General features: G+C 35.2%; 3 protein-coding genes across 4 annotated transcripts in view; 2 read left to right on the plus strand and 1 right to left on the minus strand.

The window, feature by feature from the left end:
* Positions 1–3,108, plus strand: part of LOC142345521 (uncharacterized) — a 32,324-nt gene extending 29,216 nt beyond the window's left edge. The window contains exon 3 of the mRNA XM_075397593.1: positions 2,721–3,108. Coding sequence (XP_075253708.1) covers positions 2,721–3,011 — 291 coding nt within the window. The 3' untranslated portion in view covers positions 3,012–3,108. The remainder of the gene's footprint in view (positions 1–2,720) is intronic.
* The window catches only part of LOC142345524 (uncharacterized), a 562,956-nt gene that overhangs the window by 318,334 nt on the left and 218,365 nt on the right, over positions 1–26,257 (minus strand). The gene's annotated exons all lie outside the window — the stretch shown is intronic.
* LOC142345522 (uncharacterized) lies at positions 6,354–23,848 on the plus strand. Its single transcript, XM_075397594.1, has 3 exons — positions 6,354–6,505; positions 6,572–6,891; positions 23,232–23,848. The coding sequence occupies exons 1-3, from the start codon at positions 6,481–6,483 to the stop codon at positions 23,520–23,522; spliced, it is 636 nt and encodes a 211-aa protein (XP_075253709.1). The 5' UTR covers positions 6,354–6,480; the 3' UTR covers positions 23,523–23,848.

Consider the following 26,257-nt stretch of genomic DNA (forward strand, 5'->3'; position numbering starts at 1 on the left):
AAATCTCGAACTTCCATCGAAAACTTGTAGCTATCACTATAGTTTTACTAACAAAAACTAGTATTTAAAATTACTTAAACTAAGAATAATTCTGATGAGACTGCATTGTTTTCAAGTTCAAAAGGTGGCATATAAAAACAATTTGATAAGCTTTCAGCAATTTCGTTTCCTTCTCAACATTTAAACGGATCCCAGGAAAAATAGAGAAAAAACCCAATAGAGAATGGATCTTAACCAAAGGTTACTTCAATACTGTTTTGCTCAAACTTATTATTGTACCAGACAGCTAAAAACGACTGTCGTTTGAGGTGTGGTAATTTGTTTTGAAATCTGTCGAAACAATCATTTTTGTTTTAGATTCTCTATTGCTGTTTTTTTGCTTCATTTGTTTAAGAAATCTGTTTGATGAAGTTTTTTTCAAATTATAGTTAATATAAAACTAACGAGAAGTTTATCTTGCAACCGGCATCTCATATATCCCGAGAAATATGAAATCAAACCTTTAACTTCCTTTCCTGCAAAGCAAGGTCTCCGAAAACTTACCAATTTTTTCAAAGTTGAGACTTAACAAGGTTCTTTTAATAAAATTATAATGTTAAATAAAGAAATGACAAGACCTCTAATAAATTTATCGGGCTAAGAAAAATATTGTAATAAGTTAACGAAATCTGACAATATAGCTAAACTTGACGGGTTATGCTTTGACTTAGGATTGAAATACAAGTCATCTTCGGTTACTTTGAAATACATGCGTCCAAGTACTAACTGATCTCCGCAGTGCAAAATTTCTCATTGTCAAATTTTCCTAGCCCGTATCTAACGCTCAGGCAAACTCAGTATTGAACCAGAACCAAATTCAGAACGATGTCAGTATTAATTCTGAGTGTGATTCAAGACACATTTTTGTCTTATTTTTTTTATGATTCAGACTCTGAATCAGGCTCTGAGAGGCTCTGGTTTTGCTCTCAGGTCCCTAAATAACACAAATTTATACATTACCTGTCTAAATTGAGAAATTTCATCCAAAATAGCTGCAATAATTTCTCAAATAAAGTTCAGATTGGAAGATTTGCATGTGTCTGCAGTGCTGACGAAAACTTCAGAGGCTTATTCTGATCAGGGCAATTCAGACCCAAAGCAAAGTCAGAGAGATTCAGCGAAAATCAGAGAATATTTTTTTCGATTTTGCCACAGATTCGGAGAGCTTCAAAATCAATTGCAGAAAATTTTCTGAAAACTTTCTTAATCAGTGAAATTGAATCAGTTAAAAAAAATCCGAATCAGTTTACTTTTTAATAAAAAATTAGCTAAGATTTGCGCTGACAGCCGCTGAACTAGTATTTTCCAGACATTTAAATTAATAGTATAACCGAATAGTAAAAGCTTACATGCCTTCATATTAATCAAGAATAAGTATTAAAATCATCAAAATTATGAAAATATTCTGATTGTTTGATTAATGATACCCATTAGGCTGCTCGCTCTTCTATATACATAAAAAAACTGAGTGATCCTAATTGACTTTCTATTGGTATAATTTTATGCTGACATTGCAAGAATTCTGTTAAAGTTCTTTTGAAAGAAAATTTCTCCGTTGCTCTTATATTAAAAGGTAACTTATTCGACTTTTGTATGCTCTTCAACACCAATGATCTTTAATTCTGCTTGTTTTTTGGGTTCTTATTATCAGTTGTTTTATCTGTTTGTTATTTTAACAATAGGCGGTTTACTTTTTTCTAAAGGTAGCTGAAGTTATTCTCTGCTTTAAGTCTGAGTGAAGTTTCAAAAGAATAAATTTTTGAAATAATTAAATCATCTGATAGGACATGTGATTTGAAAAGACGACGATCAAATCTACGACGCATATAGCACACTCTAATGCCCCAGATATTCTGTTGAATTTTACGCTTTATGTTTTTTACTGATATTGTTTGTTAAGAAACCCCACTGAAAGACATATGAATGAGGACTAAACATTTGAAAACATGCAGCTTTACTTCTAAAGGTATATGGTTTCTTACATAACGACCGATTGGCAGCCGCCATTTTTTAAAAACTACAGTTAGTTGTACTTCAAATGACAATTTTGAGTTAAGGTGCATTCCTCAGTAACGACAATTTTCAGCAGTTTTCTTTAGATTCCCTTTAAATTTAACGTTTGGTTCTGCTTCATCCCTGGCAGAAAAGTAAAGCAGTTCTGTTTTATTAGCTTTCAATATCCGTTGTTTTGCTTCCTTTTACTTGCCTGTCTCCAATAAAACATATCCAATAATTGTTCCAAGTTTTCCTCCTGATTCATATCGACATAAAATACTAGTATCGTCTGCAAATTTTACAAGCTCAAAGTCACCTTTATTTTTTTCTGAGAAATTTTTAACGTATAAAAGAAAAATTAGGGGTACTAAAACTGTGCCTTGGGTTACTTCATGATTGAAGCAAACTTTCGCTAACATCTCGAATTTATTTTAACGCAATGTCTTTCGAATTTTGATCTTTCGTCGAGAAAAGATTTTGCTCAATTAATTTCAGGCTAAGCAAAGTTGAAGCACTCTGCTTTTTTAAGGAAGAAACAAGTTTTTGGCTCACATAACTATCTTCTTAATGTGTTAATTTCTTAACACAATTCTTACATTTTTTTCTGCTTTATCGTAAGTTCATCCGACACTTTTTTCCGCGACTACTTCACCAGGGTCAAATAATAACAAGGTTTATGTTTGCAGATCGTTATTGCGAACAACACCCTGCAAGAATTGAACACATTTCTGGAGAAACTGAACACTTCTTACAGCAACCAACTAACGTCAATCTTGACAGATGTTCATGTGGATATGTTGTGGTTGAACGAAACGATGTCAAATGTTACTGATCACGTGATAATTTTGGATGATGAATCGAACGAGTGTACAAGGCAAATTGGTTTAACGTCCGTGAGAATAAACGGAATAGAAGCTGACATAATTGGCTTGAATGCAGATATCGGCTTGATAAAAGGGAATCTCGGATTGCCTTAGTTGATGCAGCTAAAACTATTGGTAGTTTAAGACATAGATTAAAGTAAAATTTAATCTCCAATGATTAGTGTTAATGTTTGTTGCTAAATGAATTTAAGTTTAAATTTAATGACGGATATTTGATTTCTTTGAATCCGAGGATACGACCACTGTTTGTTGAGATCTTAGAATAACCAGGATTTTAGTAGATTGAAACTTTGTTAACGTATTAAAATAGGGCACAAGTTGTGCGGAGTGTTAGTTAGGTGATGATTTGATGATATGAAAAGAGTTGTGCTTTGTATATTCCTTTTTTTAATTCTGGCGCTGTTGAGCGGGTTTCTGCCTTTCGAAGTTTCGAGAGAAAACATGCAGACTCATTTGATGTGGAGGGATTCTGTCCTTTTCAAACTTTGACTATATGTTTTGGTTGTGCGATCTGACATCATGACGTCAGGCTGATATCCGCAAAAAATGGCATGACAGTTCTTTTAAGCATAACATGCCTGTCTATCTTTTACAAAAAACTGTTGTTCCGTTAAATTTGAGCACGTTTGTGTTTTTCGCGTTGCAATCAATTGTTATCCTGAAAAATCAACAACTTCTGGACCTTTTTTTACAGAGAGAACTGAACTTTGTGACTTAGTTCTTCAAAAGTCTAATTTTGCTCATGACGAGCGGTTCCGTTGGCAAAAATGAAGTTAGAGAAAAAAGAGCTTGGAAAAGGAAGGAAAAGAAAATAAAAGGAAAGGATACATGAAAAATTTGATGTAACTGAATTTCGCCTTTTTTAAGCTTTGCTCTCTTTTGTAAGCTTTGCCTTATTAAATTCCTGTGCAAATTTGGCTTTGGTATTCAGTGGTTGATTAGCGAACAATTCAGTGGCTCAAACGATACAAAACCGAGCAACAGCAAGAGGTCACGATACCGAAAAAGTTTCGAAAACAACTTTAAGGAAACAAAAACGTGAAGAACGGGAAAAAGTAATATCGAATTCGAAACAAGGCTCCAAGGAGAACAGGCACGGTTTGAACGCAGAAAGCTAGAGCTATAAGCATCAGCTACTGGAAGAAGAGCTTGAGCTAGAACGCAAAGTGAAGAAAATAGCAATAGAAAATGATTTTGTTGAATGAAACTCGGAAACACAAAAAAATAAGTGAGACAAATTTGATCGGTTGTGTAGATTTTGATTTGATTCTGCGATTTCTAGCGTAAAATCCACAAAATTGTTATTAGATTCCTTTTGATTTTGTGACTTTTCAAAAACAGCTTTCAGACAAAGTTTCCTATTCAATTGGTTTATTTGAGAATGGGTGCATTTTTCCAAATACACCCATTCTCATGAAAAATGGAGAACTATTACTTTGAAGAAATATCACTTGCTGATCGAACAAGTGAGTCCACTGGGAATGCTACGCCAATAATTGGAATGTGACTATGTTAACCGTCCAGAAATCGATGCTTCTTAATAACCACTTCCTGGTAAAAGTTAATTGTAGAAGTTTTTTGGAACTTGCTCATCGCTATGTTTGATCATTTATACAAAATTTTTCTTAAGGACATAGATTGAATAAAATTTGTTTTAACGCTAATAACTGAAATTATTTGCTTGTGATGAGCACTTTCAATACAAAAAAATATGTGAGAGTATAGCTTAGAAAAAGATGTTTTTTTTTCTTAATAGAAATTTAACGTTAATAAACAAAATCTTCGCGATATACTGTTTGGAGGTTAACTATGTTTTCTAATACGTTTTCCTTGTAATGTTTTGTTATCAATGAATTAATTCCGTTTCCTCCGATACAGTTGAATCCTAAATCTCCGGAATAGCGTCGGAAAAATGCAACAAAAGGTAAACTTATTACAATTCAGGGTACCGCTTAGCAGGTCGCAGCTGTTTCTCGGCAAATACTTATAGTTAGATTTTAATGCTATTTCATCTGTATTTGGGCTTCTGTTTTTTTATAATATTGTCTGAGATCATATTCCTTGCCAATTGATTCCCCTAGTTCAAATTGGATCTCCCGGATGAAACTCTCATTGGCGTTGACTAAGAATTACGAAACATAATTGTTTAAAACTTTAGAAAAGACTGAAATCTGGCAATGGAGATTTTTTGCCGTATATTTAATTGAATAAGAATTAATCTTTTTCAGTACATATGAAAATGTGAAAGAAAACTACTTTTATAAAGCACAACTGCTAAACTTGGTGTGAGATTAGCAGGACTGTTTTTTATTTATTCTTATAATAATCTTTTTCAGAGACTTGCGGTTAGAGTGCAAAGCCCAGATCAAGACCTCGACTTATAAAAAGACGATGCTCGACTCAAGCAGCCCATGAAAAAACGTTAGCTAGACAACTAAACTTTGGCTCGACCCAAATTTTTGATGCTGGACGTTACCTTGACCCAAATATGTTGCTCGGCGTTAGCTCGACCTAAAATGTTCACGCTGGACACAAAAAATTTACAATCGTTCGGAAAATTGGCCAGTGCTTTTAACTTAGCGAACGGGTTTAACCGTTCATTTTTTTCTTCATTTTTTTCTCATATTTTAATGAAAATTGAACTGTGTTATTATGATTATATTTAAAAAAATGAATTTTAGAATCAAAGGAACTAGATTTCAAAAAATAAAATAGTTGCCGATGAAAAGTCGATTGTTTGATCTAAAACTAATTTATCTTAAGAATTCAATATTTCTTAAGACTTTTTGGCAGAATTCCACCTATTTATCGAAGGTGGACTGCCTGTTGCAACGGTCTGTTGTTTCTGGTAGATGTTACACGTATACAAAAAGAAGTATAAAAAAATTATCCTTCATTAATCCCACAACAGTAAGCTGGTGTTGCTGGTAGATGCTGCACATATACAAAGCAGTATAGAAAGTTTACCTTTTGTGGGGTTTATTTTTTATGAAAAGACCTTATCTGGACCATGAAAAGACTTTACATCAACTTTAATTAGGAGATGGACTGTGTATTGATAATCACGAGGTCTAAACCTGGGAGGAAAAACAAAGAAAATTGAAATTAAAAGCTGGCACATATACAATTCGGTAATGTGCCAGTCAAGACCATCAATAGATTATAGATCTGAAGCATACGTCAGAAAACTCCGTTGAGATGTTACTATCTTTCGAATAAATAGGTTTGATTCAAATGAAGAGATATGAAGCCGTTTTCTAACTGAAAGAGACCATTTTTCTCAAGATAATTTTTTTGTCAGCGAATAGTAAAAGTGAATTGTTATAAACAGTTTGATTTTATTCAGAGAAGAATTGTGACGTTGCAATTCTGCCATTTATAACCAATTAATAACCAGCGGCACATTTGTCTTGATTAACATATACGACCATAGCACTTTATGCTTTATCAAATGTACTGATATTAACGATACATTGAAAAAATTAATGCAAATTTTGAGATGCTTATTGTCTGTTAAACTGTCTGTATTGTAATCAGTTGCATATATTGATTGGAACACAAAATGTCTCTGAATACGAACAAAGAAGGTAATTATTATTTATTACACAAACAAAAATCAACCACGAGAAAAAATAATGAATAACACTGTTTAGGTGACTACATATCAAGCGTGCATCCCTATTCGACATCCAACAACGACTTGCAACCACAACCAACTGAACCAACTGAGAAAACATCATTAATTAGAAGTGGAAAAATTGTGATATCAATATGGCATTTAGTTCTTCTAATTACAATACAACTGGCCAGTTTGGTCGCTCTTTTGATATCGACTGTTCTTATTGGAATTATGATGAGCAACATGAAATCTGATCACGTTGAAAGTGAGAACAGAATTAGGACACTTGAACAAAATATGGATCAACTTGAGAATGATTTTGACGAAAGTCAATCGCCACAAATTCTCAACAACGTGAGTTGATAAGAAAGCGACTAACAAAACTTTGAATCAATAGGTAAAATGTTGCATTCCACAGAGTCCAGTGCTATCCAGTGCCCTCTTGCGAAACTTATGCACCAGATAAAAATTTCTAACAGCCATCTGCTGGTTCTTTTTCGATAGAAAAATTCCACGAGAAATTAAGCGGACTGAATGGAATTAATCATTTCTCACTCAATTATTTTGAGTTTTATTTTTCTGTGCCTATGGTAATAAGTGTTCTGGAAACATAATAGGAGAGGACAATTTTTGTTTCTTTATGAATACTTTTCTCGACAAACTTTGAAACATAAGCAGTTTTTCGTATGTACGTTTAATGCTAGTGTTAGAATAATTTGATTTGAAGATCAAACTTTTCTAATTATTGGTTTAAAATTGATCAATCAATTTCTCTAAGTGAGGACGAGTATTTATATTACAAAATTGTCACCTAGGGAGCTCGTGTTAATAACATTGTTGCTGATCCACGATTAGAGGAGATTTATAAGGATTGCATGAGTTCGTTGAATGCTACATTCATCATCTGCGCCTGGAAATGTCGATCGTCACTTAACGGAGCCAAATGCTTGACTGCTTTTTTGGAAGTTGCCGATATTCCGCCAAGGATTCGATTGTGAGAGGAACGATTGTGCTTGCCGTCTTTGAGCATCTTCGTCGTGAAAGCAATATTTTTGTTCATCTGCCACATTAAGTGCTTATCCTGCGTTTCTAGCCGCATTGTAGAGAGAGTAGGATTGCAGCGACGAAAAAACAGTTACACCAACTGCAGAAGGCTTCCCTGCTCTCCAAGCAGCGACAACAATTTCTCCGGAGCATGATTGACTTTCTGGTATGAGGCTGTTTTTCCACTGCTGCCAGGTTTGCAGATGAGAAAGCGGACACATTTTTTTCTCGACTCCCTCGACCTCGTCGACATTCGTTGCAGACGGGGAGACCCATCCTATATTTCACACTAACTCTAAAATCAGTTTCTGCCATGTGAAGCCCAAGAGCTAGAATGGAGGCGCGGAGGACAATTTGGTAGACACTGCTTGAAACAGCAATGAATACAACATTTTAAGGCCCCCATAGATTATGCATAGTGTACTTAAAGCGCACTGATGGTCATCAATTTAGTCCAGCTTTTCAAATAGTACCAATAGTTTCCTTATTTTTTGGTGAAGTTTCAAGCAGCCGTGATTAATTCTGAGCCGCATAGAAGTTGTCAATAATTAAAAAGATCGTCTTTTGAGCCCATCAGGACACCGTCATTTAAGATCCGGGAATGTTTTAGATGGTTTTGACGACGATTCTGTAATTTTTTCTATAAGGGGGCAGTGCGTCAAAAAAGCAAAAACCCGATTGGTTGCGTTGTTGGATACCGCTTTCACAACAATTTTGAAGAAAAATGTATGGCTGTATTGTAAATAACAAAAATTGATAAAAGCAGGAATTCCAGGCATTGGATTGGAAAACATTTTTGTGCAATTTACTGCATTTTATAGAATTGAATGCTTTGCAAAAATCAATTAGCGGAAAACCTAAGGAACTCGACGTGGTAAATAAAATTTCATACGAAAGATTAGTGGAGTGAACAAAAGCTTTCGCTAAACGCGTCACTCCAACAACTAGTTGCACGCTCGGGAAAAAGCTTTTGCTTCTAAATCTGTTTCCTTCGGTAAACATCTAGCTCTTAGCCTCCGCATTATAATTTTGTGAATGCAACAGGGCGAAAACCACCTTTCTTTTTTAACAATGCTGTGCAACAAATACGGCAAGTTTCCCCACGGCAACTCATGTTAACTAGCTTAGTCAAAACTCTCAAAGAAATTTGCGGTTTATCTCAAGCGGCACACAGTACGACATGCAAAACTTCCACTGTTCAAAAAACTTTTTCCTAATTGAATTGATAAGTTTCAGATAAAATATCCGAAATGCACTATGTATTTTTATTGGGAAGCAGTTGATTCAAAGAATCAAGGGTTGCCTTGCTGCCCGATGCAAATCCTTTGGAAGCCAAAACTTTTGCCGCTTTGCCATACTGATCCTATAGACACAAATGTTTAGCACTTTTGATAACCCCATCAGTGTTGGTATTGTTTGATCGTTTTGATTCCTTCAAAGAGCAATCTTCACTCAAAAGCCTATCAAAGTTTCCGCTGTTTTAATGGTTCATTCTTTAAAGAATTCTTTGGTTGTTGTTCCGCCTGTGTTATTGACCTCCTCTGCTGCTGGTACGTACGAGGCATCTAGATAAATCAAACAAATTTCTCCGGCTCAGTTTTGTATTGGGATCAATGCAATACGTATTGATGTCAGAGAGAAGCTGTGACCATTTGTACCGCACACTGACAGGGGCACAGCGAGCGGATAAATGAAATTTTTTTCTGTAGCAGCGTCTTTCTGTCAGGAGGGTTACTTTTTGTGTTATTTTTTTGGAGTTTAAACCAGCTAACGCCTCGTCTACATAGAGCGCGCTCTCTGCATTTTTTAGTAAAAAGTCCGCTTGGTCTCAGTGATAAGTTTTCTTGAGCGAAATAGTCTGCTGCTGATAGTAAATAATTTCCGACTGAAACAAACTCTCTGAATCATTTTTTCAAACAAACTCTCGAGTTAATAATAAAAAAGAATCAATTTGATTTTACAAAATATACCGAAATTTTCATTGGTTATTCAGAAACAGGATTCAATCTGGAATATACGTGCCACATGTCAGAGAAGGTTTTTTTTGTAAAATTTTAAATGAGTGAAGATTTGGGCACAATTTTTTTTACTTTGCGTAGCTGCAAAGCGTTTTTTGACAAACATTTAACACCCAAATCAAAGGTTTAATTTTCACTTGAACAGTGATAAGGGTAATTGAATGACTGCCTATTGCCTATTAATTAGAACCGATAGGGACATTTCTGAAAATAGTCGCAATTTAGTTTTTTTAAATCATATTAGCCAATTTCAGACATCTTAGTTATTAGGTTTTGCAGTTATCCAATGGAGTAACGCATGGAAAAATTTTATTTGTATCGTGGAAAACAGTGACAGATCTTTGTGACTCTTTTTTACGCTGGCCTCACAAACTCGCATCGCGAAAAATCTGTAACAGATACAACCAAAACTGAATCAAATTCGAATTAAATTCGCTTAGTGTCAACTATTTCCACAGTCACTCATATCATTGATTTTGAAACAAGGTTTGAAGAAATAGGGACAAAATGGAACAATTTCAAACTTATTATTCAAAATCTGACTTTTGCCACGTAATGTTGAATTGTTTTTTGGAATTGAATACAACATTCAACTTAACATTACAACAAACAACTTAACATTGAATGCATTTTTGTTTTTTAGTGCAACAAATTTGCAAATATAATAGCGCATTTTTATAGAGGAAAAGTTTTTTCGTCAGTTTGGTTTGCTATTTTAAGGTAAAATTAGAACTGAAAGAGCTTACCTGTTTTTCGATGATTCCTTTCTCCACCTATTTTCCTCAAATGCCTATTTTAGTCACTTCCGAAAACAGTATATTACAAAAAAATTTACTAATGCTCATTATTAACAATATATTACAAAAAATCTTACCAATGCTCATTATTAACAATATATTACAAAAAAGTTTACAAATGCTCATTATGAAAAATATATTACAAAAAAATTTACTAATGCTCATTATTAAAAATATATTACAAAAAAACTTACCAATGCTCATTATCAAAAATATATTACAAAAAATTTTTCTAATGCTCATTATTAACAACATATTACAAAAAAATTACTAATGCTCATTATTAACAAAATATTACAAAAAAATTTAACTAATGCTCATTATTAACAATATATTACAAAAAAATTTACTAATGCTCATTATTAACAACATATTACAAAAAAATTTGCTAATGCTCATTATTAACAAAATATTACAAAAAAAAATACTAATGCTCAATATTAACAATATATTGCAAAAAAATTTACTAATGCTCATTATTAACAATAAATTACACAAAAGTATATTCATGCTCATTGTGGTACTAGTGTCGTGTGTATACTGATTAGGCCTGGGCTGATGTATAGAGTTATTCAAAAAGAGATTCAGTGACAACTCTCTATTGTTAAAGTTAAGGCAGACTGCAGTTAGGCAGTTCGCTGCCAATGTGTTAGTTGTAGTCAAGGTCACAACTACCTGTCACTGTGCTTAATCAATCGTGGTACGATTGAGTGAGGTAATAAACAGAAGGCTACAAATGTACTGCATTTCAATGTGTATGAATTTACTGCACTGTTAATGAGAGTATGTGGTGAATGGTTACCACAGGGTACCACATTTACGCCTCTAGAGAAGGAATTATTTTAATGTACATGTTGGTAGAAGTAAGGGATGAGTACAACTATAATGAGGTATACTGTAATTGGAAGTAATATACGAACAAAAGAAGCTTAACGATAATGATTAAGAAGATAGCATGATAGGGTTAGAGTGAGCACTAGAAGATTAATGACTGCTTTGGCAGTTGATGAATGTTTACAGATAATGTGAAATGAAATAATGAAGCAATATAATTGATTGAGCATTGAGTTTACTAAGGTAAGAGTTTGTGAGTTTTTGTCAGAGTAGCTAGTACTCGTGTGACTGGAGGGGGCGTTCGTGCTGGTCTTCGTTATAGATGGCGAGCACATCTTCCTGTGTTTGGCGCTCGTTGATGTCAGGTGATGGGTTCCCGATGTTTTCGTTGGGGTCAATTGGACTTGGTGCGATTGTCGGGATTACGCTGTGGACCGGTGAAGTGCATGTTGCGGCAGGGGTTGGTCTGGGTGGGGAGTATGAGGCGATGCTAACTCCTCTGCGGGATTTTCGTGGTCGACTGTTGTCCGTAGAGTCGTCTGAGATGAGAGCTCAGTGAGGTCGCCGTATCGTGTTGGCTTCTTTTTGTCTCTTGCGCTGCGTCGGGTCGATGCTTCATCCGTTACTATTACGAATGTGTTTCCATGTTGCTTGAATGTGGCGATGGAGTCCTGGCTGCTATCGTAGTCGTGAGGTTCGGCAACTTGCTCGTCTGTTGACGCTTGGGAGGATGCTGTAGAGATCTTTCTTTTTTTGGGGGATCCGTTCTTGGGAGATGGTTGATAGGTCTTCTTTGGTGGGATTCTTATTCGGTTGACTTTTGTCAGGTTGGCTTTTGCCTTTCTGTCTGGGTTCGACGCTTGGGGTCCCCTTTCTCGAATGGCTCGTTGGCCGATGATTTTGTTCTTTATGTCCTGCGCGTGGGATTCCATGTTTTGGATGAGCTTCACATGGCTGTTGCGAACTGTCTTTCTTGCGGCGAAATTGATGAGTGGGATTTTGCGTTGGTCTGGCGTGCCAAATTTTGCAATATCCGATTTGTTCAGGACGGTGTCCTGCTGGCCTGGTACTTTTACTGTTATGGTGTTATTCGTTGACTTGACGAGTGCTGCCCCCTCCGGAATAGCTTCGTAAAAGCCCTGTAGCTGTTTTTTGCTGCGAGAGGCGGCGAGTGTCTTTCGAGCTAGCTGGAGTGGAGGGCTGTTGTTGGCTAGTGGTTCTTCGAAGTTTGCTTTCGAAGTTTAAAGGTGCGCGGTATCTCCCCTGCGTCGTCTCTGGCTTCTTGTAGCTTCCGTTGCTTCGTGGTTCTTACTTCCTCGTCACTGTCCAGGACCTCGTTGTACCATTTGTCCTGGCTGATTAGTTCGTCCTCTCCTATGATGTTGTCATCTAAATAGTATTTTAAAGTGTTTGACCAGTTCAGATTTTTTATGTTTGGTTTGGATGTTATGTTTGATAAGGCGGTGTTCGCTTTTATTCCGTAGTGCGCTTCGAATGGAGAGAGTTTTCAATTTTTCTGCCTGCAGGTACGGAGTTCAAATGATATGTTTTGGAGGGCGTTCTTAATATTGAACGGCCTTTGATTGGGGTCGAGTTTTATGCAACCCAATCGTTGTTTGACGGTTTTTATTAGTCGCTCTACTAGTCCTATAGGACGGTGATTGTTAGCTGGTGCGTATATTAGTTCAATGTTTTTACGTTTACATAGTTGCTGTATTTTATTTCCTTTTAGGCATCTTGCTTGATCTAGTCTAATGTTTCTAGGTACCCCATGTTGTGTTATATATTTGTTTAGAAACTTTTCTATGTTTGGACCATCGGCATTTGAAACTAGTTTAAGGGTCGGGAATTTCGAGAAACGGTCGATACAAGCTAGGAAGTAAACTTCCCGCCCTTGTCCATCAAATATTGGTCCACCGAAGTCTAGTTGAATTTCTTCGTTTGGTTCTGAGCATGGTGGCAGGGGTGTCCAATCGGACTTTCGTAATATTCTTTTTAGATTCTTACCAAATTCAGTGCAGGGGCGGTGCGTTTTGGATTTGTTAATTAAGTCACGGTTGATAAATGGCCACCAAAGTCTCTGTCCTAGTTCTGTCATGCCCCACGCCCCTGGTTGAGTTGAATGTAATACGTCCATAACTGATTCTTTAAGGATGTTGGGTATCGCTAGTTTGTTGTCAACTAAGATGCATCCGTTGTTGACGCTGAGGCTTCCCCATTTTGCGTGAATCTGTCTACTTAAGCTCTTGCATCGGGCTTGGTCCTCGTTTATGATGCAGTCTCTGATCTGCCGTAATACGGTGTCTCTGTTGATCATTGCTGCGATCATGTCTTGGTTAAAGATGCTGTCGAGTATAATCAGGAGTTGGTTATTTGCTGTGGTGGTTGATTGATAGTCTTCCTGTTCTGGTGTGAGGCTTAAGTAATTTCTCATCGAAAATAGGGTTTTCTGTGCTGGGGAATTTGTTGTGGTAATTTCTGGGTTGTTTTTTGTGTTCTCAATTTCGTTTGTTGAGTTTAGCTGTATGTTTGATTTAGCTTGCTTGCTACTTATAGCTGTGTTAATTGGCAAATGCGCTTGTGTAATCGTTTTGTGTGTCCTGCTTGTTGTTAGTGGCTACTGCGTAGGTTGTATTTGTTAATCTTTTGTAACTTGTTTGTAAACGTACTGCGTTTGTCGTTATTGTTTCATGTCTGTGTGGAATCGTTCGACGATTCCACCTTTGTTTTTCGGGGCCTGCCTCTCTGTTGTTTAGGCTGGTAATTTAGTGGGGTATTGGAATCGTGGGACGATTCCATTGTGTTAGTTTCGATAGCATTGTAGCCGTTGTGCGTTGTTTTTGTGTTATGTTGTGTGGTGTTGTTATTGTGCTTCTTTGGTCTGCCCCTTTTGCGTAATATTTTTAGTGTTTCGTTTATGACGTCTATTTGTGCTATAATGAAATTTTCGTCGTAGGTGCTTGGTGGTTTTGCAAGTTCCGACGGATTTCGGGACATGTAATCTGCTAATCCCATTTTAGTACCGGCAATGTGTTCAATAGTAAAATTGAATGGGATTAGTCTATCATACCATCTAGTTAAACGGCTTTGATGAATTTTGCTTGAGCGTTCTTTGAGGATAGATAAAAGGGCTCTATGGTCTGTTTGTACAATGAAGTGGTGACCTAAGAGGTAGTGTTTGAAGTGTTCTAGCGCCCAGACTACCCGTAGTAATTCTAGTTCGTTAATACTGTATTATTCCTCTGGTTTAATTAAGAATCTTGAGGCGTATGATATTGTCTCCCATCCGTCACAAGCTTCTTGTTCTAGGACTGCTCCTAGTCCTGTTCTTGATGCATCTGTTTTGACTCTGGTCTTTCTTTTCGTGACATAGTGTGTGTTTTCTTTTAAGTTACGTATGCATTCCTTTATTTTTTCGAATTTCGTTTGGTGGTGATTTGTCCATATGTATTTTGTGTCTTTTTGTAGTAAGTTTCTAAATTCACGACATGTGGGTGCTAGGTTTGGTATAAATTTTGTTAAGTGGTGGACGCTTCCTAGGAATGATTTTAGTTGTTTGTTGGATGTTGGTGGCTTTAAATTTAGTATAGCTTGTGTCTTAGAGACGATTGTTTTGATACCCTATTGGTCTATTTCGTAGCCGAGCCACGTTATCTTGTTTTTTGCGAAGTGACATTTGTTAAGGTTGATTGCTAGATTTTCTTCATTTAGTCTATCGAGGCATCTGAATAGTTTTTCTTTATGGTTTTGTAGGCCACCTCCGGTAACAATGATATCGTCTAGGAAACTGATTGTATTTGTTAGGTTGTACAGTGTTTTGTCTATGGCTTTCTGGAATTCTGCCGGCATATCCGTTAGTCCGTAGAATCCGCTATTAAATCGGTATGTTCCTGTGGCTTGGCCGCCTATGATGTTGAAATTGCATTGTTTTGCTGTGTCTTCATCCAGTGGTATTTGGCTATACGCGTAGCGTAGATCAATTGTGGAGAATAGGACCTCCCCTTCATCGGACGATTGTGTGATTGTTTGTGCGATGTTGTCCATCAGGCAGTCGATGTTGTGCATTTGGTATTTGTTCTTGTGAATCGCTTTGTTTATTGTTTTCGAGTCCATTGCTAATTTTATTGATTTATCTTTTTTCGCTGTGATGACTAATGGTGATATGAAGAATTCGTCGCTGCATTTTTCTAATTTGGTTATGTGACCATCGTTTTATAGATTTCGTAATTCTTCTTCTACTTGTGTTTCGAGGTGTAGTGGAACGCGTCTTCCTTTTTGATGGGCAGGGGTGTAACTTGACTTAAATAGTGATTTTAACTTATGGTGTTTGGATCGTCCTATTCTAGTTGTTAAGTTTTTGTATTTTGTTGCTATTTCCTCCTTGATTGTGAGGGATTGTGGATTGTCTATTGAACTGATGTTCTTACCTTTTGATGTTGGGGAGTCGTGTTGCTTTAGTTGTATTCCTAACGGTCTGAATAGGTCCCTTCCTACGATCGCTCTGTGTTTGTTAGGAACCACTATGATATCCGCGCGTCCTGTCTTCCAACCATTGCATTGGATGTCGCAGTAGAGGGTCCCTAGGTTCTTTATTGTGGTGTCTGTGTAGCTTTTCATTTTCACCGGGTTTGTCGTTCTGCTCTACCATGTGTTGGAGTCCCTGGCCTCGATGTCTTTCGCCATCTGTTCCGTTTTTATGCTAGTTGAGCTCCATGAGTCGACCATTACCCAGAATTTGCTGTTTCCGTATTGCATGTGTAATTTAGATGGTGTCGTTGGGTCATCCGGTGATTCCATCATGTTGACTGAGTAATCGTCTGTTGAGTCGTCATACGTGGAGTGAATGTCTGCGTTGGGTGCGATCATGTTTATACCTTGTGTTGATTGCTCGGGCCCCTGGTTTTCGATTTTGTTCACTGATCTGCCAAGTTGGGGTCTGTTAAGGTTGGACCTGCAGACCTTCGCGAAGTGGTTCTGTTTGTTGCATCGGCGGCATGTTTGGCCTATTGCTTGGCATCTTGATCGGCGATTCGCGTCCCAGGGTTGACCGCAGTTTCCGCAATTGTGTGTTGGTGTTCTATTGTTGCTGTTATTCGATGCTCTGCCGATTCCTCTGGTTATTCCTCTGTACGTTGACAACGGTCTGTTTGAACCGCGGTAGCGTGAACTCGATATTTCCATTACTGGCTCCTCTCGTCCGATGAGTGGGGTGGTCGATGCATCCGATGGTTGTCTTGCCTGCATGGCTAATTGGCTTCTGATGCCTAGTTCGATGCTTACGGCTAGCTCGAGGGCCTTTTCTGGGGTGAGGGTTGTTTTTAGCAGTTCCCTTTTGTATTTCCTGGTCTATCATGTTTACCGTAAATATGTCGCTTAGGAGTGCGTCTTCTAAGTGTCCAAGTTGGCAATGCTCTGCTAGTGACCTGAGCGCCGAATTGAATTGTTCCATTGTTTCTTCTCTCTGTTGTTTGCGTGTTAGCAGAAGATATCTGTCGAATGTTACATTCCTTGGGCGGATGAATGTTTGTTCGTGTTCGTCCCATAGCTCCATTGTTGTTTTTGCTTCCACGTTTGTATGTGGGAATTTCTGGGCATGCATCTTTCGTCCTTCGATTCCGAGGCTGAGGTAAGTTAAAGATTTGCTTTTCTATCTGCCATGTCTCATGGCTTATCGCCGCATAAGACCCCGGTTCGATCAATGTGATTACATTCGTTCTTCCATTTGGCCATTGCCTGGTTGTACCTCGTCATCCGTTCTCTTTCCATTGTTTGTGTTGGGTTTTGCACTGGCTTGTTCTTCTACCGGTTTTGGGGGTTAAATGACTACTGTCGGTCTCTCTTGGAGTAATTCGTCTAATTCAATGTTTGTCTTAGCGACGAGGGCCATCTGGAGTTGGCTTCTCCATTTCTCCCATGAAATTGGTGGGTTACTGCTGGGTTTGTCCCAGAAGGGTTCGAGTCCTAGTGCTGTGCATCCTATTTTGTCTGACTGCGCCATGTGGTACTCGTGTCGTGTGTATACTGATTAGGGCTTGGCTGATGTATAGAGTTATTCAAAAAGAGATTCAGTGACAACTCTCTATTGTTAAAGTTAAGGCAGACTGCAGTTAGGCAGTTCGCTGCCAAAGTGTTAGTTGTAGTGAAGGTCACAACTACCTGTCACTGTGCTTAATCAATCGTGGTACGATTGAGTGAGGTAATAAACAGAAGGCTACAAATGTTTTGCATTTCAATGTGTATGAATTTACTGCACTGTTAATGAGAGTATGTGGTGAATGGTTACCACAGGGTATCACACTCTTTATTAACAATATATTACAAAAAAAAATTACTAATGCTCATTTTTAACAATATATTACAAAAAAATTACTAATGCTCGTTATTGACAATATATTACAAAAAAATTCACTAATGCTCATTATTAAATATATATTACAAAAAAATTTACTAATGCTCATTATTAACAATATATTACAGAAGAATTTACTAATGCTCATCATTAACAATATATTACAGAAAAATTTACTAATGCTCATTATTAACAATAGAATACAAAAAATTACTAATGCTCATTATTAACAATATATTACAAAAAATTTACTATTGCTCATTATTAACAATATATTACAAAAAATTTTACTAATGCTCATTGTTAACAATATATTACAAAAAAAAATTACTAATGCTCAATATTAACAATATATTACAAAAAATTTTACTAATGCTCATTATTAACAATATATTACAAAAAACTTACGAATGCTCATTATTAACAACGTATTACAAAAAAATTACTAATGCTCATTATTAACAAAATATTACAAAAAAATTTACTAATGGTCATTATTAACAATATATTACAAAAAATCTTACTAATGCTCATTATTAACAATATATTACCAAGAAATTTACAAATGCTCATTATGAAAAATATATTACAAAAAAATTTACTAATGCTCATTATTAACAATATATTACAGAAGAATTTACTAATGCTCATTATTAACAATATATTACAAAAAAATTTACTAATGCTCATTATTAACAATAGAATACAAAAAATTACTAATGCTCATTATTAACAATATATTACAAAAAATTTACTATTGCTCATTATTAACAATATATTACAAAAAATTTTACTAATGCTCATTGTTAACAATATATTACAAAAAAAACTACTAATGCTCAATATTAACAATATATTACAAAAAATTTTACTAATGCTCATTATTAACAATATATTACAAAAAACTTACGAATGCTCATTATTAACAACGTATTACAAAAAAATTACTAATGCTCATTATTAACAATATATTACAAAAAAATTTACTAACGCTCATTATTAACAATAAATTACAAAGAATTTAATAATGCTCATTATTAACAATATATTACAAAAAAATTACTAATGCTCATTATTAACAATATAGTACAAAAAATTTACTAATGCTCATTATTAACAATATATTACAAAAAAATTTACAAATGCTCATTATGAAAAATATATTACAAAAAAATTTACTAATGCGCATTATTAAAAATATATTACAAAAAAACTTACTAATGCTCATTATCAACAATATATTACAAAAAATTTTACTAATGCTCAATATTAACAATATATTACAAAAAAATTTACAAATGCTCATTATTAACAATATATTACAAAAAAATTTACAAATGCTCATTATGAAAAATATATTACAAAAAATTTACAAATGCTCATTATTAACAATATATTACAAAAAAATTACTAATGCTCATTATTAACAATATAGTACAAAAAAATTACTAATGCTCATTATTAACAATATATTACAAAAAAATTTACTAACGCTCATTATTAACAATAAATTACAAAGAATTTAATAATGCTCATTATTAACAATATATTACAAAAAAATTACTAATGCTCATTATTAACAATATAGTACAAAAAATTTACTAATGCTCATTATTAACAATATATTACAAAAAAATTTACAAATGCTCATTATGAAAAATATATTACAAAAAAATTTACTAATGCGCATTATTAAAAATATATTACAAAAAAACTTACTAATGCTCATTATCAACAATATATTACAAAAAATTTTACTAATGCTCATTATTAACAATATATTACAAAAAAATTTACAAATGCTCATTATTAACAATATATTACAAAAAAATTTACAAATGCTCATTATGAAAAATATATTACAAAAAATTTACTAATGCGCATTATTAAAAATATTTTACAAAAAACTTACTAATGCTCATTATCAACAATATATTACAAAAAATTTTACTAATGCGCATTATTAGAAATATATTACAAAAAAACTTACTAATGCTAATAATCAACAATATATTACAAAAAATTTTACTAATGCGCATTATTAAAAATATATTACAAAAAAACTTACTAATGCTCATTATTTACAATATATTACAAAAAAATTTACAAATGCTCATTATTAACAATATATTACGAAAAATTCATGATTTTGCTTTGAACGAAATGGATTTGAAATTCATCTAGGTTGTTTTATACTCATTGGTTCTCTTCTAGGTCTTTACGTCATTGAAGTATCAAATTAAATCAATTTGATTTCTCAAACAAATCGAGATAATAGGTGACAAAAAAACGCGTCTTGAGTTCAGCTGAGTTATAAATAACGTTTAATTATGCTTGCGGGTGCTTTTACAACGCGGATTGGTAAAATATCTCTCACGAATTGATTAATAGTTATCTAATATAATATCACCTCTATAATGATATCTCTTCCACTTTCAATTGAAAGCAATTTTTTTCTGAGCAAAACATATTAAGAAATTATCAACACTCTCGTCCAAAAAACGGCTTTAAACGACACAATACAAAACATATTAAGAAATTATCAACACTCTCGTCCAAAAAACGGCTTTAAAAGACAAGTTTACGAAGGAATGTTATCACTTTCTCGTGAAAAAACATAATTTCCTGAAGATTTTTTTAAACGGTGCCTCGACCGGGGTTTAATATATTGGAGAAAAGTTAATAGGAATTAAATATTTCACATTCAGTTGCTGTAAAAAAATCAGTTTAATTTACAGTATTCTAGACAAAGTTTGTTCACGCAAAGCTTGTTGATATCTTAACGTGTCACTTAAAGTATAAGTTTAATTTATAATTTTTAATAAGGTCTAGTTTCTGTTAGCAGTTGAGCGTTCTCAGCAACAGAGTCGATGAGCTGGATTTAAGACTGAAGGAACTCAATTACACCTGTGCTAAAGAATATTCGACCAGAATGATAGAAGTACAATCAGATATGTCTAAGTTGAATGCTTCTGTGATAGATGTCACCAATGAGCTCAACATACTTGAGGAAGACGTTGATCAAAACACCGGAATTCTTACTACGTTGCAGCTGGAAGTAACGATTGCAGAACATGATATTCAAAATTTGCAATCTGACATAGAACTTATTGAAAATTATATTGGCCTCAAATAAGCCTTAATTTCCAGTAGATCAAATTGGATCAGAACACCTAGTATCTAACGACAATTAAAGAAAGTCGCGAATTCTAACACTCAACCTTCTGATAATCTTCCCCAACCCTCATGTGAAGTCAGAGACTGCTCACTTGATGTTAAGGAACTGATTTTTTTACAACAGAGAAAAGAAGCACTTTCGAGTATTAACTTATTTAGAGTAAAATTTGTTCTAGTTTTAGTGTAAATTAATTGACTTTCTGAATTTGTTAGAAATGCTTTGGAAAGCGATAACAGCCAATATGCCCTCCCGTACCGAACTCCAAGTACAATTCAGTACTGGGCACGTATAAATGCAAGTATTTTTTCACAAATCAGTACTGAATCAAATGATTCCCAAGTGTAAATTAACTTTTCGAAAAAATTCATGTGAAAATTTCGAATGCAGAAAAATGTTATAACGTGCCACGATTTTCGTATTTCCGGGGTGGTAACCTTTCCGGGGTGCTATGAAATGATGACAGGGGGTACCAAACAATAAGATAGCACCCCTAGAAAATCTGTTTTCCTCAAATCTGGACCAATTGAGTTTATTTCAGGTGTTTTGGGCCGTTTTGCAGTCGTTTCAGCCCGTTTTTGGCCGGAATTTCACGAAAGTTACCTTTCAGATAGTTGTTATGCCTCCACTGGAAGATAGTCAGTGCAAAATTCTTGAAGAAATATGCTCTATCCTTGGGTATCAGCTAGTAAAAGAGCGGCTCTTGTCCGCAGTTAGTTAATCTAAAGTCTATGGTCACAGATTTACGAACAAGCACAGGGTGGCATATATCAATCTGGGTCAACTTGCGCTGCGCTCGATAGTTTCCGAACCACTCGTCAAAATAACGAGTCCTATATACGATTTTAAAGCTTAGTTTACGGCAATTCTTATGAACCAGGTCTGAGTCTGATTCGATCAGTATTTAGGCAATGATTTAAGATTTCAGGCCTTGTACCACGAAAAAATGGGTCATGCCGTGTGCTCGTTCGTTAATAACTTTTTGTAGAGTGAATGTTTTGGGCTCAAATTTTGACATGAGTGAGCTAATCATGTTTTCTAACTCAATTAATAGGTCCGATGTATTCGTGTTCCGATTCTCCAGAAAAATTTACGAAAAAGCACAGTGTGGCTATTTTTGACGTTTTTAAGGCTATTTTTGACGTTTCCCAGGCTATTTTTGACGTTTTTTGGTTATTATCGACGTTTCCCTTGATTTTTTGACTTTTTCTGGCTATTTTTGACGTTTCCCCGGCTTTTTTCACTTTTTTTGGCTATATTTTTGACGTTTTTTTCGTCCTTTGTTGACGTTTCACCGGCTATTTTTGACGTTTTTTGAGTAAAAGATCAGAATTGCTGCCAGTCTGGCAAGTAAAAAAAAAACAGAATGGGTGTCAGTCTGGTCAGTAGAAAATCAGAATAGGCGAAAGTCTGAGAAGTAATAAATCAGAATTGGCGCAAGTCTGGCCATTGTAAAGTCATGATGAACGCAAGTCTGGCAAGTAAAAAAACTGACATGAATCAGTCTATGATTCAGTAATGATGAGGAATTGCATTTATGTTGGCCCAGTATTGAAATGCACTTGGAGTTAGGTACGGGCTGATTTTTCTTGTTGGCTTGTTGTTTTGTCTTGGCTTGTTAACCAACTGTTAACCACTTTACGAAACCATCTGAAAAACTTGGTTATAACTTTTGATTGAGTTGCCTAGCTGGTGGTACAGATGTCATTTCTCCCCCTATATTCCTCAAATGCCTATTTTAGTCACTTCCGAAAACAGACGAAAATTCAGTTTTGCCTTTTTGTTAAATTTACTAATGCTCATTATTGACAATATATTACAAAAAATTCATGATTTGCTTAGAACGAAATGGATTTGAAATTCATCTAGGTTGTTATTATACTTATTGGTCCACCTCAAGGTCTCTACGAGGTATCAAAATAATCAAGTATCAAAATAAATCAATTTAATTTCTCAAGCAAATCGAGATAATAGGTGACAAAAAAACGCGTATTGAGTTCAGCTGAGTTATAAATAACGTTTAATTATGCTTGCGTGTGCTTTTACAACGCGGATTGGTAAATTATCTCTCACGAATTGATTAATAGTTATCTAATATAATATCACCTCTATAATAATATCTCTTCTACATTCAAATGAAAGCGAGTAGCAGTGACAATTAAAAAATATTAAAAAATTATCGACACTCCCGTCCGAGAAACGGCGTGAAAAGAGAAATTTACGACGGAATGTTATCGGTTCTCGTGAAAAATATAATTTTCTGAAAATCTTTTGTAACGGTGCCCCTAACGGGATTTTATATCGGAGAACAGTTAATAGGAATTAAATATTTAACATGCAGGTGAGTTAATTAATGAGTCAATTCTACAGTATTCTAGACAAAGTTTGTTCACGCAAAGGTAGTTGATATCTTAACGTGTCACTTTAAGTATAAATTTAATTTATAATTTTTACTCTGGTCAAGATTCTGTTTGCAGTTGAGCGTTTCGAGCAACAGAGTCGATGAGCTGGATTTAAGACTGAAGGAACTCAATTACACCTGTGCTAAAGAATATTCGACCAGAATGATAGAACTACAATCAGATACGTCTGAGTTGAATTCTTCGGTGATAGATGTCACCAATGAGCTCAACATACTTGAAAACGACGTTAATGAAAACACTGGAGCTCTTGGAACTTTGCAGCTAAAAGTAACGAGAGCAGAACTTGATATTACCAGTTTACAATCTGATATCGCTGTTATTGAAAACTATATTGGTCTCAAATAAGTCTTATATTCCAGTAAATCAATTTGGATCAAAACACCTTTTATCTACCGACTATTAACGAACGTCGCGAATTCTGACACTCAACCTTCTGATAATCTTCCCCAACCCTCATGTGAAGTCAGAGACTGCTCACTTGACGTTAAGGAACTCAATTTTTTGACAACAGAGAAAAGAAGCACTTTCGAGTATTAAACTATTTAGAGTAAAATTTGTTCTAGTTTTAGTGTAAATTAATTGACTGTCTGAATTTGTTATAAAAGCTTTGGAAAGCAATAACAGCCAATGTGCCCTCCAGTACCGAACTCCAAGTACGATTCAGTACTGGGTACGTATAAATGCAAGCTTCTAGATTTAAAAAAATTCATGTGAAAATTTCAAATGCCAAAAACATTTATAACGTGCCACAATTTTTGCATTTCGGGGGTTGTCACTTTTCCGGGGTGCTATGAAATGATGACAGGGGGTACCAAACAGTAAGATAGCAAACCGGGAAGTCTGTTCTGCTCAAATCTGGACCAATTTAGGTTATTTCAGGTGTTCTGGGCCGTTTTGCAGCCGTTTCAGCCCGTTTTCACAATTTACCTTTCACATTTCACCAAATTTAACTTTCAGATAGTTGTAACGTCTCCATCCGAAGATAGTCAGTGCGAAATTCTTAGAGAAATGTTCTCTATCCCTGGGTACCAGCTAGTAAAAGAGCCGCTCTTGTGCTCATTTAATTAATCTAAAGTCTATAGTCACAATTTTACAAACGAGCACAGGGTGGCATATATCGATATGGGTCAACTTGCGCTGCGCTCAGTGACCGATAGTTCCCGAACCACTAGTCAAAAAACAGAGTCCTATATCTGATTTTAAAGCTTAGTCTACGGCAACTATAATGAACCAGTTCTGGGTCCGATTCGATCAGTATTTAACTAATTGATCAAGATTTCAGGCCCTGTACCCTGAAAAAATGGTCATGCCGTGTGCTGTTCGCTAATAACTATTTCTCGAGTGAGTGTTTTGGGCTCAAATTTTGATATGAGTGAGCTTACTTTGTGTTCTAACTAGATTAATAGGTCTGAAGTAGTTGTGTTCCGATTCCACAGAAAAATTAACGAACGAGCACAGGGTGGGATATTTTGGATATTTTTGTCGTTTTTAGGCTATTTTTGACGTTTCCCCGGCTATTTTTGACGTTTTTTCGGTTATTGTTGTCGTTTCCATGGCATTTTTTGACGTCTTTTCTGGCTGTATTTTGACAAATCCCCGGCTTTTTTGCACGTTTTTTCCGGCTATTTTTGACGTTTTTTTCGGCAATTTTTTACCTTTCAGGGCTATTTTTGACGTTTTTCTGAGTAAAAAATCAGAAATGCTGCGAGTCTGGCAAGTAAAAAAACAGCATTGGCGCAAGTCTGAGAAGTATAAAATCAGAATTGGCGCAACTCTGGCCATCGTAAAATCAGGATGAACGCAAGTCTGGCAAGTCAAATAAGTGACCAGAATCTGTCTGTGATTCAGTAATGATGAAGAATTACATTTATACTGGCCCAGTACTGAAACGCACATAGAGTTAGGTACGGGCTTGTTTTTCTCTAACCAAGTTATTGCTCGCTCTTGAATCGAAATTTATAAAACCATCTGTTAACCGCTTTATGAAACCATCTGAAAAACTTGGTTAAAACTTTCGTTGAGCTGCTAGCTGGTGTCTTTTTTAAGGCTCAAAAATGAGTTTTTATCACTACAATTTTAATTGACTTCCGACCGGTGATATTGGAAGATATTTGTGAGCATATTATCTGAACCGGATTCTGCTTGTTTGACATATTTTTGTTAAATATGAGGTATCCTAGCTATCGTTAATATACAGAAAATCTTAGCTTAGTATATCAAAATTTGCAGTGGACTTAAATTTAGAATTAATGAGAGACGAGTGAATTTATTAAGATTAGTAAAAAAAACGCGTTTTACAATCTGAGAAAAAGGGAGAGAGCAATTCAAACAGGATTTCATGTACGTTGCTATTTTGTAACCTGGAACAATTTTTACCGTTAAAAGAAAATCAAAACTTTCTTCGGACATATTATTTAGGTGATATTCGAATTTTTGATAGTTTCCCTCTGGTATATATCTGCGCCACAGTTACATTGTTCAACTGTTTTGCATTATGTTTGAATTGTATTGGGTGTGGGGGGGTTTGTCTTTTTTGCGACTTGAAGAGAAGTGTCGGCAATCCATTTTTCTGAGGTGATAAAATCTATATAAGAGAATGCGTTTTAGAGGAAGTCAAATTGCGCTCGCAAAAAAATAAATGGGCCAGTCAGCTGAGCAAAAATTATAATCATCGATATAATTTGGAGTGGGTTTTGTTCATTCACTGTTCTGAGCGAAAGCGAAAAAAGTAGGTGTGAAAAAATTGCCAACTGAGCAAACTTTTGACCACGTGCGATTTTCAAAGCAGTTTTTTTTTAATATTTAACCGTTAACTTTTTACGCCAAAGTTACTATTCTCAAAAATATCAACCAGTAACTCTACGTTTGAGGGCATCAGCAACCATTCGAATCAATTAGTAGATTTTATGTTGCAAGTTTCATCTAACTCCGTTGCTGTGCGGTTTCAGATTTTGAGCAGTTAACTCTTATCCATTTTTATCATTTATAGAATTTAATTTAACATTTATTTGATTACATTTGTTTTTTCCCAAGTTAAAATGAGTCATTAATTTAAATTTTGGCCATTCTTTCTCTGATTT

Source organism: Convolutriloba macropyga, chromosome 9 (genome assembly GCF_964194025.1).
Source record: "Convolutriloba macropyga chromosome 9, txConMacr16.3, whole genome shotgun sequence".
Classification (NCBI taxonomy): domain Eukaryota; kingdom Metazoa; phylum Xenacoelomorpha; order Acoela; family Convolutidae; genus Convolutriloba; species Convolutriloba macropyga.

Excerpts from the sequence above, each read along its gene's own strand:
- LOC142345522 (XM_075397594.1), top strand. The coding sequence starts at position 6,481 with ATGTCTCTGAATACGAACAAAGAAG. Across the intron at positions 6,506-6,571 it reads TCTGAATACGAACAAAGAAG|GTGACTACATATCAAGCGTG; the intron begins GTAATTATTATT and ends AACACTGTTTAG. Across the intron at positions 6,892-23,231 it reads CGCCACAAATTCTCAACAAC|TTGAGCGTTTCGAGCAACAG; the intron begins GTGAGTTGATAA and ends TTCTGTTTGCAG.